The 13,795-nt window shown below is 36.7% G+C and overlaps 1 protein-coding gene across 1 annotated transcript in view; it reads left to right on the plus strand.

Annotated features, from left to right (window-relative positions):
• RASA1 (RAS p21 protein activator 1) overlaps positions 1-13,795 on the plus strand; it is a 51,307-nt gene that overhangs the window by 13,662 nt on the left and 23,850 nt on the right. Inside the window, exons 2-8 of the mRNA XM_027719018.2 lie at positions 1,612-1,761; positions 4,128-4,263; positions 5,019-5,089; positions 7,865-7,982; positions 8,851-8,882; positions 11,105-11,157; positions 11,848-11,998. Coding sequence (XP_027574819.1) covers positions 1,612-1,761; positions 4,128-4,263; positions 5,019-5,089; positions 7,865-7,982; positions 8,851-8,882; positions 11,105-11,157; positions 11,848-11,998 — 711 coding nt within the window. The remainder of the gene's footprint in view (positions 1-1,611; positions 1,762-4,127; positions 4,264-5,018; positions 5,090-7,864; positions 7,983-8,850; positions 8,883-11,104; positions 11,158-11,847; positions 11,999-13,795) is intronic.

Genomic DNA, 13,795 nt, shown 5'->3' on the forward strand with positions numbered 1-13,795 from the left:
AGCAGAGCCCAGTGGTGACATGTGCTGGGAACAAACTCACTCGAGTTTCACCTATGCTATGCACACTGACAAGCAGAGTATTTTATCCTAGGTACTTCAAAACTGACAGTTTTGATTTTGTTTCATTTCCTGAAGGACCCTTCTGGGAGGGGAAGTATGATCCACTTTTTTGTGGACCATCTTTGAATGACAGGTTTCTGTTCACAAGGCTGCTGTGCCCTGGAATGGGATGACACAGGATCTCGGTAATGTAACTTGGCCTGCAGCGGTCTTAAGTGCTGTGTGTTGCACATACACAACAGTGCTCTTTCTCGTTGAACTTGTTTTGATCAGGATGAGGAAGAGAGGCAAATGAGACCTGGATTAGCAAGCACATGGCTTTGCCAGGGTAAACAGTATCTGTGCTGGTGCTGCTTCTACTGGTAAAACGATTTTTACTAGTTTAGTCTATCTGATTTTTCTTTTGACAAAAGCTCTCAAAGCTTTGGCTTCCATTTTGTAGAAAAAAAATGAATCTGGTCAGATTTTATCAACAGTTTAGCTATTGATTTTTTTTGCAACTGCAATCTGTGACATATTTGGTATTCTTGCATATATTAGTTCAAAAGGTCATTTACATATCTCTTCCAAATTGCATTTTTGTGACTCTCGAAAGACATATGTGAAGTGTTAGAACTAAAAGGCATGTGATCTGAAATAGTGAAGTATTTAAATTGTCTAAAACAGTGGCTGTTTGGAAGGTGATGTTTTCTTGAATATAAAAATTAAAGTTTGAATTAAGCAGAGTTAGTTGGTGGAGCTAATGAATTATTACAGTATATAGCTCTGGAACATGCTGTGGCTTTGTGAAGGTGGTGAGAGCAATGGTTGGCCCTATTTGAAAAGTACTCTCCATTGCTGCCTTTTTTTTTTTTTTTAAGGAAGTAATATTTGATCATTTTGGATAGAACAAGGGTTCTCACAAAGGCTTGTAAATAAACTGAGTAAGGTGATTGAATGCTTGAATGATAACAGTAGATTGAAGTATTCCCTTGTTGTACTTTGCAGTCTTTGATTTGCTATGCATCAGCACTCATTTTCAATTGATAGGGTACACATCGTGATTAGGAAAGATGGCTTTGGGGCTGGATGGTGGTCTGGTGGCTGCTGTCCCATTCACAGGCTTTGCTGCAGCAGTATCTCTGTCAGCTGATAAGCAGGCTGATACCATGCACTTCTCAGTTTGTGCTTTTGAAATATCCAGCCTGAACTAAAGCCTGTGTAGGATTAAAATGCAGGAGTCTTCCAAGTCAGATCACTCATCTCTGTTCCTGTTTAAAATAAGCAAATTAGGGAGGAGTAAAAAACTGAGGATATGTATAGACTCTCCACCTGTTAGGGTGGTTCCTTGGGAAAAGCAGGTTATCTGAAAAACTTGGCTGTGTTAAAAGTATTGTTTATTAGAAATAGGTAAACTTGGAGGTTAAACTTGTAGCAATGTAATAACTTCGAAACAAAGCTTTGAAGTTACATCACTTTTGACTGAAATCTTTTGTTAGTTTCATAGATCTGTTGTGTGAGAATAAACAAAACCCTTAAGTTCTAAGGACACCCATTGTTACTCTTTTTCAGGTGGTATCATGGAAAACTTGACCGAACAATTGCAGAAGAACGTCTTCGACAAGCGGGAAAACCTGGAAGTTACCTTATTCGAGAGAGTGATCGGAGACCAGGTTCATTTGTGCTTTCATTCCTTAGTAAAACAAATGTCAATCATTTTAGGTGAGAATTAAATGTTTTATTTTGCATACTGTGATCCATTTATTTTTTGTTTCAGAACTCAGTAGGGTGCAAGCAGAAAACTACCATTGTATTATAATTCAATATTTTTTACTCTTTATGCTTATGTTGTACAGCTTTTTACTTGTGTTTAATTGTTTTAAAATATGATGCTTAAAATTACTTTATAAAATAAAGAATAAAACTGTCAGGAAACCAAAAATATCTGTATACAGAAGCTAGTCTAAAATGGTTTTGAATAGACTTTAAGCAACATACAGGCTTCATTAGTCAGTCAAGGAGATTGTTTTGAGTCTGTTCCATAGTAGTCATTGTAGCTCACATGGCATAGTTAAAGTGCTAGCACATCTGTTTGCTTCCTTAATTTGGAGGGGAAAAAATGAAAAAAAAGAACCCAGGAAAAAAAAAGGAAGAAAAAGAAGAAACAAAGAGGTATTTAATAATCAAAACGTTTGCTGGAAACAGCTTTCAGCATGTGTTAGAATTAGTTGTTTGTAATACAAGTAGCTCTTTATCCAGAGTGGTAGCTTGGATTACTTTACCATTGTCAAACAAGTGTGCATTATGAAGTTTGTTTATTCCTTGGTGTAAATGAGGTGTATTCTTAGAGCAGCTTGAAGGTTAGTCAGCAAGTGGAGTGCTGCAGTGTAATGTTCCTCTTTACAAAACAGGAAGGCAAATGCATTTCTTCAGCAGTAAAAGAAGTATTTGTCAGTTGTCTTGGTCCTAACAAACAAGTTGGAAGCAAATACTTCTTACGAAGTTGGGAATTATCCAGAATACCATCTTATGAGCCACTATGTGCATGGCTTGCAAATGTAGGGAGGTTTTGGTTGCATCTACTGTGTGATGAAGTGTGATTCAGAGGTCTTGATGTACTATAGCCATGAAGGCATAATTCTACTAAGTGCAGACAATGTGACACACAGAAAGTACCTTATGTTTGCATCTTGCCATCTGAGCTCTCAATTTCAGCTTCTCAGCTGTACTGATACACATATGGGAACTGCTTCCTGGGTAGCAGTAGCAGAAAAGGAAACTCTGGCCATACTTGCCTTCTAACCCTGTTTTGGAGTCTTGGATTATTTTTAAGAGCTTCTCCTTTTGAAGTCAGTGTCAGGCAATTGGCTGTTGGTTTATGCACCCCGTAAAAGTGGGTGCATCTCGGATAGAAAATAATCAAATGATTTCCAATTCCCTAAGAAAAATGTTTTCAATCCTTAAGGAATCTTTCTTTCAGTTCTTTTGGTGTCCCTTGAAAGTTGTATACAGTCATATATGCAGCATGTTTTGGTGAGTCAGTGATACAATATACTTTGAGAGATATATTTATTTTTAATCTTTTCCTTCAGAGTTTTCGATGATTACAGAAGTCTTTCTGTATTTGCTAACTCAGTGTTCTGAAGAAAGGTTTCATTTAAGCTTGATGAAATAATAATCCAAAACACTAAATTTCATTTAGAACCTAATCCCTGTTGAATAATTTGCCAAGGAATCTTAGAGAAAATCTGCTAAAACACCTAGCCTGTGTCCTTAGAGTTGTATTGTTTTCTGACTCCCCTTGCAGTGCTATATGCTTATAAACTTTAGATTTAATCTCCGAAGATTCATCTCTATGTACATTTTACGTCACTGTTTGGGAGAAATAATTTAGTTCAAACTATGCATTAAAGAATCTCTGCTTTAAGAAAAATCACCAACCTTAAATAATAATAAACAGTTCTGTAGGAAGTTAAATTACTGAAATGGTTGTGTAAGCTTTTTTCCATTAGTTATCAAATTTTTAATTTGAGTATAAAGGACATACTTTGATTATTCTGAAGTAATTTCTTAACGATTAATATGGATGCTAAGCTAACTGTAACGAAGGGACTAATTTTTGAAGGTGTTAGTTTTCTGTATTGTATAATCAAATGTAGTAATTTTTTGTTAAAATACTTTGCTACTTCATTAAATTTGTCTGTGATCATAAAAGGTGTATGTCCTGTATGATACAAATAATAATACTGTTGTGTCTACCAGTGCATTGCTTCAGTTTTCCAGGACACTCAACACATTTTTCTCCTTTTAGTTTCAGTTAGTTCTGACAAATGTACTGTCTTTTCTGTAAATCAGCACTTTCTTTAGATAGAAGACTGGTGTATTATGCAATATATATCTGTAATTTTTGATTAAATATTCATTAGCTAAGGTTTAATTAAATGTTTATAGAGATCCCGTAATACTGCATTTTGCTGCATATAGGCACTGTTTTAAGAATCAAACATGATCCTAATCTCCTTTTCTTTAAAAAAAAAAAGGTAGCAAAAATTTTTCTAGTGTCAAACTTCTTTTTTTTTAATTAACAGGATTATTGCCATGTGCGGGGATTATTACATTGGTGGACGTCGTTTTGCTTCACTCTCAGACCTGATCGGTTATTACAGTCACGTGTCCTGTTTACTGAAAGGGGAAAAGCTGCTATTTCCAGTAGCACCTCCAGAGGCAAGTAGTAACATTTTATAGCAAAATTCTGAATTGTAGCTTAACCTAAATGTTCTTAACTTTAATCACCATTCATAGTTATCTTTGGGAAAACCACTTTAGAAAGTTTCCTGTAGTTCTGCAAAGGCATGTGTGGAACTATAGGGAATATAAAAATGCATTTTTACTGATACAAAGTAGTGATTTAAAAAAACCCCACTATTTATTGAAAATATATAATAAGGAAGCTAGAGGTGTTGCAGTTATCTCCAAATGTAGTAACAGCATTTTAAGTAGACAGAAATAAACAAGAAAGTGTGCAGATCTTGGCTAATAAAGAGCACTGTTGTAATGTAACCTTCACTGCTCTGTGGTATCAAGCGATGGTTTCAAAATATGCAGTCTGGAGATAACCAAGGTTTCTTTCACGTGCCCATCCTTTAAACAATATAAGTAATTAAAATGAAACAAAACATTGCATAATATCCCACGCAACAAAACCCAAAACCTAAATAGCAATGTTTCTAAATGTTAAACTTCTGGACATTTCTTCCAGTGTAAGTGCAAAAGAAGTTTAAAATGAGAGCTCTCTTAGCTAAGTGTATGAATTATACATTTCCAGCTCTCAGTGGTTTTGAGCTTTGAAAGTTCAAAACTGGCAGGGGAGATATAAGTGATGTTACCAGTCCTTTGCCTCAGAATAGCATAATGCTGGGGAGAAGGATTCTACACTATAGAGAAGAGTATTATCTTTGATCTCTCCTCTTACATTGTAGCCTGTGGAGGACAGAAGGAGAGTTCGAGCAATTCTACCTTACACCAAAGTGCCAGAAACTGATGAAATAAGGTATGTTTGAATAATAGTAGTAGCTGCAAAATTCTCAAGAGTACTTACGAATACTGAGGATTTAAGTAGATGTTCATAGGCAAATACTGCCCAGCTGCATCTTTAAACTTAACACAGATTAAAGGATGATACCTCTCTGTTCTTTCATTGGAAATAAGAATAAGACTTTTTATTCTCAGTATTTGTTTATATTAGTTGTAAGGGAAGGTACATTAAGTTTATAGAAATAAAATTAGTAATGTTATAGTTTTTAAAAGCCCTAGATTTTTACCAAAAAAGTAAGTTTGTGTGAAAGAATTCTGTGCGGAAATGCCTTATGTGAGTATGTGAAAGAAGTGAGCTAGGTTTTTTCCTGAACTGCCACAGAACTGTTAGTAGATAAAAAGTTCAAAGCAAACAATTCAAACCACTAGAAAGTGAACCTTGACTACCGATAAATTTAAGAAAAGGAAAAAAGGGCCTTTCAATAGAAGAGCATTTTCTGGTTACTTAGAATTGGTATTGCTTTCTTTAAATGGATTTTTTTTTCAGATAGAAAAGTAGGAGTATTTGAAAGAGATTTGTAGTGATTTCTAATCTTATTAAGGAGTAGTTCTGGTTTCTTAAGTAGATGTAGTACACCAGAATTGGGAATTGGCTTGGCTTTGGGACTATAAGCCTAAAATGTAGCGAAAGGTATGAGAGCTTTATATCCTCTTTGGAAAGGAAATGTATTCCAAGGGTCACAGTCCAGTCCTATGTGACCCTTTAAAAGATGATATGAGGATATTTGGTTTTGCGGTTATGCTTTTTAAGAAGGTGATAAGACAAGGAAGGGCCTTTCCAATGGCATATTGCAAGTAAGGCTTCCTATTATGTGTGAGAATAAGAGAGACTGAGTCCATTAAGTGCCTTATTGCACCTACCAACTTAAGAGGAAAAAGCATTTTATTACTTTACTATTATAACAAAAATTGTAGAAAATTAAACCTTTTCTTCCTCTTTTAGGATAGAGCTGAAATGCGAAGTTTCTGTTTGGGTTTTGAGTTTACATGGCATAGCTGGGACCAAAGTTCTCATTTTGTTCTAGATTGAATTAATATGCTCATGAAGACATTATGCATTTCAGAGAATCTTGACTTAGAATTTTAATATCATAGTTAATATTTAGCAAGTTTGAAGTATTACTGAGTTTCAGCCTGTGTTCTATGTAGAAACAGTACAGCTGATGGAATGTGTTCTTGTTGTCTGTCTTGTGTTAAGGTTCAAAAGCAGCTGAATTTATTCTTTGTTTTCAATAGCGGTTTGTTGCTTTTTGTTCTTTAATTCTTGCTGTGTGCTGTTGTTGAAGTTAATGCCTTTTCTGTTAACCTGTTTCAAATAAGAGAAATGCCATAGACATTTGCTACGTAATTTTTGACTGAAATAGTAATTAATGAGCTTTGATCCTTTATTCCTTTTCCTGTACCCTAATGTGTCATGAAACTTGATTGAAAAATCGGTGCTGCAGTGAAAGGTTTTCATATGACCTGAGTTTGGGGTAAGGAGTAACCTACATTAACCTTCCAGAAATGAAACTCCCGTAGACTAGGTGCTTGGGTCCTACAGTTTGAGCACAACAACACCATGCAGTGCTACTGGCAGGGGGAAGCAGCATGAGCCAGCAGTGTGCCCAGGTGGCCAAGAAGGCCAGTGGCATCCTAGCTTGTATCAGGAACAGTGTGGCCAGCAGGACCGGGGAAATGATTCTTCCCTTGTACTCAGTGCTGGTGAGGCCACACCTTGAGTACTGTGTCCAGTTCTGGGCCCCTCAGTTCAGGAAGGATATTGAGGTGCTGGAGCAGGTCCAGAGAAGAGCAACGAGACTGGTGAAGGGACTCGAGCACAAGTCCTATGAGAGAGGCTGAGGGAGCTGGGACTGTTCAGCCTGGAGAAGAGGAGGCTCAGGGGAGACCTCCTCACTCTCTACAACTTCCTGAAAGGAGGTTGTAGCCAGATGAGAGTCAGGCTTCTCTCCCAGGCAGCTAGTGACAAGATGAGAGGACCTAGTCTTAAGCTGTACCAGGGGAGCTTTAGGTTGGACATTAGGAGGAATTTCTTCACAGAAAGGGTGATTAGACATTGGAATGGACTGCCCAGGGAGCTGGTGGAGTCACCATCCCTGAAGGTGTTTGAGAAAAGACTGGATATGGCACTTAGTGCCATAGTCTAGTTGACAAGATGGTGTTCAGTCATAGGTTGGACTTGATGATCTCAGGTTTTTTCTAGTCTAGTTGATTTTGTGATTCTGTATGTTAATGCTTCCTATGCATTTCATGAAGTGAATTGTGCAGCTTCTCTGGTAGCTGTTCTACACTCTCTTTGTATCATTTGTCTTCATATGTAAGAACAGAAAGAACAGATATTCCACAGCTTCTATTATGCAAGATTATTTTTCAATGAAAGGAATATTATTTTCTTATAGACTACTGAGGGTTATTTTACTTGTGTTTAGTATTTGATCCCTCTTGATAAAAGAACAATGTTACTGTCTTTTAATGTTGTTGTGGTGTTATTTTTTAAGTTGATAGCACCGAAGTATATATTAGATACCAAACATAAATAAGAAATACAAAAGCTTTTATATAGCGGCCTCTTAACTGTGAGGAAGAATAGACATGATATGCTTGGGGTATGAATTCATGCGTTTTTCACAAGTAGGTTTTCCCAAACATTTTGTGGAAATTATACTCAAGAATTCACTGTGTTTATTAAAGTTTATATTACGATTGTATCTCTGACTGTAACCCTCTTCAGTTTCCTTAAAGGAGACATGTTTATTGTCCATAATGAATTGGAAGATGGCTGGATGTGGGTTACAAACCTTCGGACAGATGAACAAGGTCTTATTGTAGAAGACCTGGTAGAAGAAGTGGTAAGTAATTTTTGTATTCAAATTTCTTAAAATAATGAGATGCTTTTTGTAAAATAATATTTGAATGAACAAAAACTAGTGACATTTAGTTGCTTGTTTTCTAATTATGTACTTTTCTAAACCAAGTAATTTGATCTAGTAGCTCTAGAATACTGCAACAAACCTTTAAGCCTAATTCAGTATCAAAAATGCCTATTCATGTGTTGTCCAAATACAGGTAGAAACAAATGGTACTGTAAATTTGCTAAGCAATTCCCTAAACTTGACTGTCCTGATGAAGAATCTGCTACTCATTTCAGTTGCATTTCTTACCATTGCCGTGAAATGTCAAACTCCACAAAATGTAATTTTGCGTCGTGGCAGGTCTTTCTCTTCATACAAGGGTGAAATTTGGCTTAAAAATTTATTGACAAGAGGAAAAAAAAGAAAAATGTACTTTTTATAATATTTTCCTGTACAGTACATGTGTTTTGCTTATAGCAGTGTTACCCGAGATGCTTCTCTCAGACCTGTGTCAGGATGTGAATGACTAAATTGAAGTGGCAGTACTAGAGTTGATCTGTAGACTGATAGGTCAGTGGCTAATTTAAGCTTAGGAAAGTTGAGATTTTAGAAGGTTACCACCTCTAAAAAAGGACTTGAAACATGAGAGAAACAATCCTCTGAAAGAACATATTTTGGCTGAATTTCCACTTAATGAATGAAGAGGAAAACTTTTCACAGAATTGTAGTAAGCCCTGTAGTTCAAAAATGCCTCAGACTTCTAAGTGTTTTGTATATTTTCTACAGAAGGTCTTAACTTATGACATTTATTTTTTGAATTGAGCTGTACTGTTGTCATGCACTTAATATGTTAATTTTTTCATAGGGAAGAGAAGAAGATCCTCATGAAGGCAAAATGTAAGGATTTTTGTTTTGTTATTAAAAGCAATCATAACTGTTTGTAAACTTCAACTATGAGATTTCCAAGCTTTTTTTTTTTACCAAAGAGATTTGTTTTTTCGTTTCAAGACATTTTTATGTGTTACCTGCTGAAGATGCATGGATAATTAACATGAAAGGGTCCTGTGATAGGTGTACCTACTGCTAATGGATATTGCAGTGTTGAATTCTTGGATGAGTCCACGTATAATCACTTTCAGCCAAAATATGCACAATGCAGTATTTCTTGAACAGAGTTGCTGTAGAGTACTATAAGTACTGGAGAGAGAGCAAAGTACTAGAAATACTAAAATACTAGAGTGTTAGAAAAGTGTCTTTTAGCCTTGTGAGTGGTAGAGTTGATCTGCTGGAGGATGGGAGGGTTCTGCAGGGGGATCTGGACAGTCTGGATTGATGGGTCGAGGCCAGTGGTAGGAGATTCCACAAGGTCAAGAGGTCGTTCCTGCCCTTGGATCACAACAACCCCAGGCAGCAATACAGTCTGGAAAGAAGGGTGTCTGGAAAGCTGCATACGGGAAAAAGACATGGGGGTGCTAGTTGACAATGGCTGGCCGTGTGCCCAGGTGGCCAAGAAGGCCAATGGCATCCTGGCTTGGATCAGCAGTAGTGTGGCCAGCAGGACCAAGGCAATGATTATCTCTCTGTACAGGGCCCTGGCGAGGCTACACCTCAAATCCTGTGTTCAGTTCTTGGCCGCTCATGGCAAGAAAGACATTGAGCTGTTAGAGCAAGTCCAGAGAAGGGCAACAGAACAGGACAAGGGTCTGGAGCAGAAGTGTGATGAGGAGTGGCAGAGGGAGTAAAGGGGGCTCAGCCTGGAGAAAAGGAGGCTCAGGGGTTAACTTCTCACTCTACAACTACCTGAAAGGAGGTTGTAGCCATGTGGGGATCTGTCTCTGCACCTAACAAGTGATAGGACAGAAGAAACAGCCTCAGATTACACCAGGAGAAAATTAGATTGGGTATCAGAGAAAATGTCTTCACTGAAAGGGTTGTCAAACCTGGGAATACACTGCCCAGGACAGTGGTGGAATCATCGTCCTGGAGGGATTTAAAATGTGTGTAGATGTGGCATTTCGAGATGTGATTTAGTGATGGACTTTGCAGTGCAGGGTTAATGGTTGGACTTGATGAACTTCCAACCCAAAGGATTCTAAGGTACTACAAAGGGAAGATGAGTTGCAAATAAAAAATTACTAGTGGCTTGGTTATTTAATCTGATGTTCTCATTTGTCAGTTTGCACTTGCTGCTTTTTCACTGTTGCCCACTTTTCAGTCTCCAAGAGGCTGGTGGCTGAAGGAGGCATTTCGCTGGTATGTTTGTTGTGTACTGAGTTCTGCTAATCAATTTGGCAGTATGGAGCCCTTCAAATGTGGAATTTTTTATTTACTTTTTTGCAAAGTAGCTGGTAGCAGATATTTGGAACTTTTATACTGTCTTTCAACATTTGTTTGCCTTTCAGAGAAATACAGAGGAGATTGCCTTGAGCATACCCTAAAGGTAGTATAGGAAGAAAGTTAGAAATTGGGCTCTTTTCTGGTACATAAAGAAGCCATATTTTTAGCTTTCATTTGAATACAGAATATTAAGCTGCAGCATGTAGCAGTTGTAGCAACTGAATAGTGCTAAGTATCAGACTAAGACAAGGCAGAGGCTGCTGAACTTTTATGGAATACTGCTCTGACACAGAACTCTGGGAAGGTACAAGGTGTGTGATCAAAGCAGTTTGTATTCATTAATCTAACAAAGCTAGGTTTTATTTCCACAGCTCTGGCAAATTTGAGTTTGTGGTTTTCTGTGCAGTGTTTTAACTTCCTTGTTTGAGCTTTGGATTTCATGATTCAAGTAAACTGCTGTATGATACTGACTTCAAATAATGCCTATCAAATTGTCTACTCTTTAGACAATTCATTTTAATCTCTAAACAGTTGGATTTGGACATCAGCTCCAAGTGTTGGATATTTTTATTGAAATTATTTATATACCTGTTAATGTTACTTTTTTCATGGTATTGGTGGAACAGAATCATTAAGTAGCATGTTCATTGTCTCAGCTATATATATATTAGGTCTGTTTAAATAAAGATTAATTCATAGGTACTAGAGCCTTGAATGTCACCACAACCAAAACAGAGAGCTGGTAGTCTTGCTTTCTGATTTTTCTCTTCATCTTTGTTAAGATGGTTCCACGGGAAGATCTCCAAACAAGAGGCTTACAATTTGCTGATGACAGGTACATGTATTTCTGATTGAAATAGTAATAGTGAAATGGCACAAAAAGGATCCTTTTAATATTAGAGTGTGGCAAAACTTGCTTTTATGTCAGAACATATGTAAGTATCTTAAGAGTCTCAAATCCCTGTGGTTGTTACTTCAGTAGAAAACTACACTGGAGGAAAACTGTTGTGGCTGTTAGTACTGTTAATGTAATAATTTTTGATTTAAATAATTTTTAAATAAATAAATGTGTAATCAATTATTTCACTTTTTGATGTCTTCTTCAAAATGCTGTGGAGACTAGGCTTTTATATACCTAAAACAAAATATATTATAAACATTCTTTGCACTTTCTGAAAACAAATATTTCTTTAAATGAAAACATCAGTATTTTTCAGCCATATTGTTTAATAGCTTACTTTAAATATTGGAACAGAAATTCTTATTTTTTGAAAACATTATCAACCCTTTTTTAGTGCTTTTTTAAAGACGTGGAAAAGATGATGTGGGCTACAACTAAACCATTTTTTATTAATTTTGATGGCTTAGTCCTAGTTCACCTAATTGGAGATCACTGCTGGAATTTACCTTACAGGCTTTGTATTTCTTCAAGTGTGCGATTCTTCCTAATTTAGGTGGAAATGGATTTAACAGGGGTTTATAGAGAACACTTAAGAAAATTAACACTGTTACGATATCTTTTCAGTTGGTCAGGTGTGCAGTTTTCTTGTGAGGCCTTCAGATAATACCCCTGGGGATTATTCACTTTATTTTCGGACCAGTGAAAATATTCAGCGTTTTAAAATATGTCCAACATCAAACAATCAGTTTATGATGGGAGGCAGATACTATAATAGGTAAGTTTTGATGGCAAAAAGCATTGTTTGTATTTTATACTTGCATAACTTGATTCTGTTTATAATTACTGCTATGCTTTTAAGACTATGGTTTTCTTTATAGAAACTATTTTCCCTAACTTCCTTAGTAGTTACCTGTAACTGAGCAAGTTCTTAAAGCTTAAAGAGCCCCAGTGTACCTTTTTTTTCTTGAAGTATTAGTCCTTCTGCAGACCAGTTCAGTCACACTGTAAATTGTGGATTTATAAGGGTCATGTGGATCCATAGACTGTGGATCTGTAATTAGGAGAATGCTCTCTGTTGGAAGTAGCTTGGAAACTACTCAGTGTGTTCTTGGCTATTTGAAAAGGGATAATAGAAATGTTAATTTTATCTGAGACAATCATTAGAGTTTTCAAATGATAGAAATGGGTATTCACAAGAAAGGGGAAAAACATCTTCATTGTTAGAAAAAGTTATTAAATTGCATTTTAATATGTATGCTATACCTGGAAAAGAAATACAGATCAGTTCAGAGAGCAAATTTGAGATGTACTTGTTCTACCGTTGGTGCAAAAATATAGTAATTTGTACAAAAAGAAAGAGAAATAATGAGATATGTGTCCCCTTTTGTGGAAGAAGCTATCAGTACACCTCCATCCTTGGTAGTCTTGTTTTTAGAGTTCCTGTAGGTGGAATACTTCTCAGTAGAGAAAACTTGCCTTCCTCTTTTGATGGAGGTCATTGCCTGCCTCAAAAAATCAGCATTTTTCCAGTCTTGGTCACTTAGAACCAGGGCATTCTTCATCCCAGTAGAGAATTTCTCTCACTTCCAGCTTGGCTTCTGAGTGGGTAGACATCCAGCAGCTGGTGTGTCTGAGAAAATGTCGAGGTCTCCTCACTAAGAAGTTCAGTGGACTTTGTCATATGACTTCACATGGACGATGGTTTGAGGCTAAACAATTGGACCCTTATGAACCTATGCCTGTGCCACACCTAGGCTGCTTGAATACCTTCTTCATTAATCAGTCTGGCCTCCAGACATCCTCATTGAAAACCAGGCGAGCTGCAGTGTCAGCCTTTTGTGAAGGTAAATGCTCTTTTGCACATTTTCTAATTACATGGCTTATTAGGAGGACGATAGGCCAGGAGCCCTCACCCTAGGTGATGTCAAATTTGTCAGCAAGTTAGTGGAACTCTTATTAGGCTCAAATGGTTTTGCAGCATTAAATAGTGTTACTTCAGAAAGTTACTACATGAAGTGATTACAATTCTGCTGGATTTACTTAAGGCATGGATTACATTTGTCTGAAGGAGATTCTATGGTGTTGAACAAAAAACTAAATTGTGAAGTTAAGTAGCAGTAAGTTATGACAGAATGCTTTAAGCATTTTTTTTTTTTTTTAAGTATTTTGGTACTTAGTTTCCAGAGATCTTCCTCACTGTGAAAGAGGATCTGATTCAGTTTTGTTGCATGTTTTGGAGGATTACTACTGTAATCACATTCAGTCCAACTTAGTATGTGTGGCAGGTTAGTAAATTTGCTGGAAATTCTAACGTGATGAAGAATGCAGTGCAAGATAAGACCCCAAAATGAAGATGCTAACTTGCCCAAATTCTGTGATGTAAGATCTACTGCAGATGGCATGAATTAAGGAGCAGGAAAAAGTGAATAACTTTGTGGGATTTTAAATTCTTGTACTAGTTCAATAATGTGGACACTGTAAGAAGTATTTTAACATGGGAAGACTAATGTGGTTTTGTTGTATTGACTAATCAGAAGAGTCTGAAATTGAACAATAGGTATTGAATCCAGAA

The sequence above is a fragment of the Pipra filicauda genome, unplaced genomic scaffold, assembly GCF_003945595.2.
Source record: "Pipra filicauda isolate LSUMZ 115617 unplaced genomic scaffold, ASM394559v2 scaffold31_size4109673_pilon, whole genome shotgun sequence".
Lineage (NCBI taxonomy): Eukaryota > Metazoa > Chordata > Aves > Passeriformes > Pipridae > Pipra > Pipra filicauda.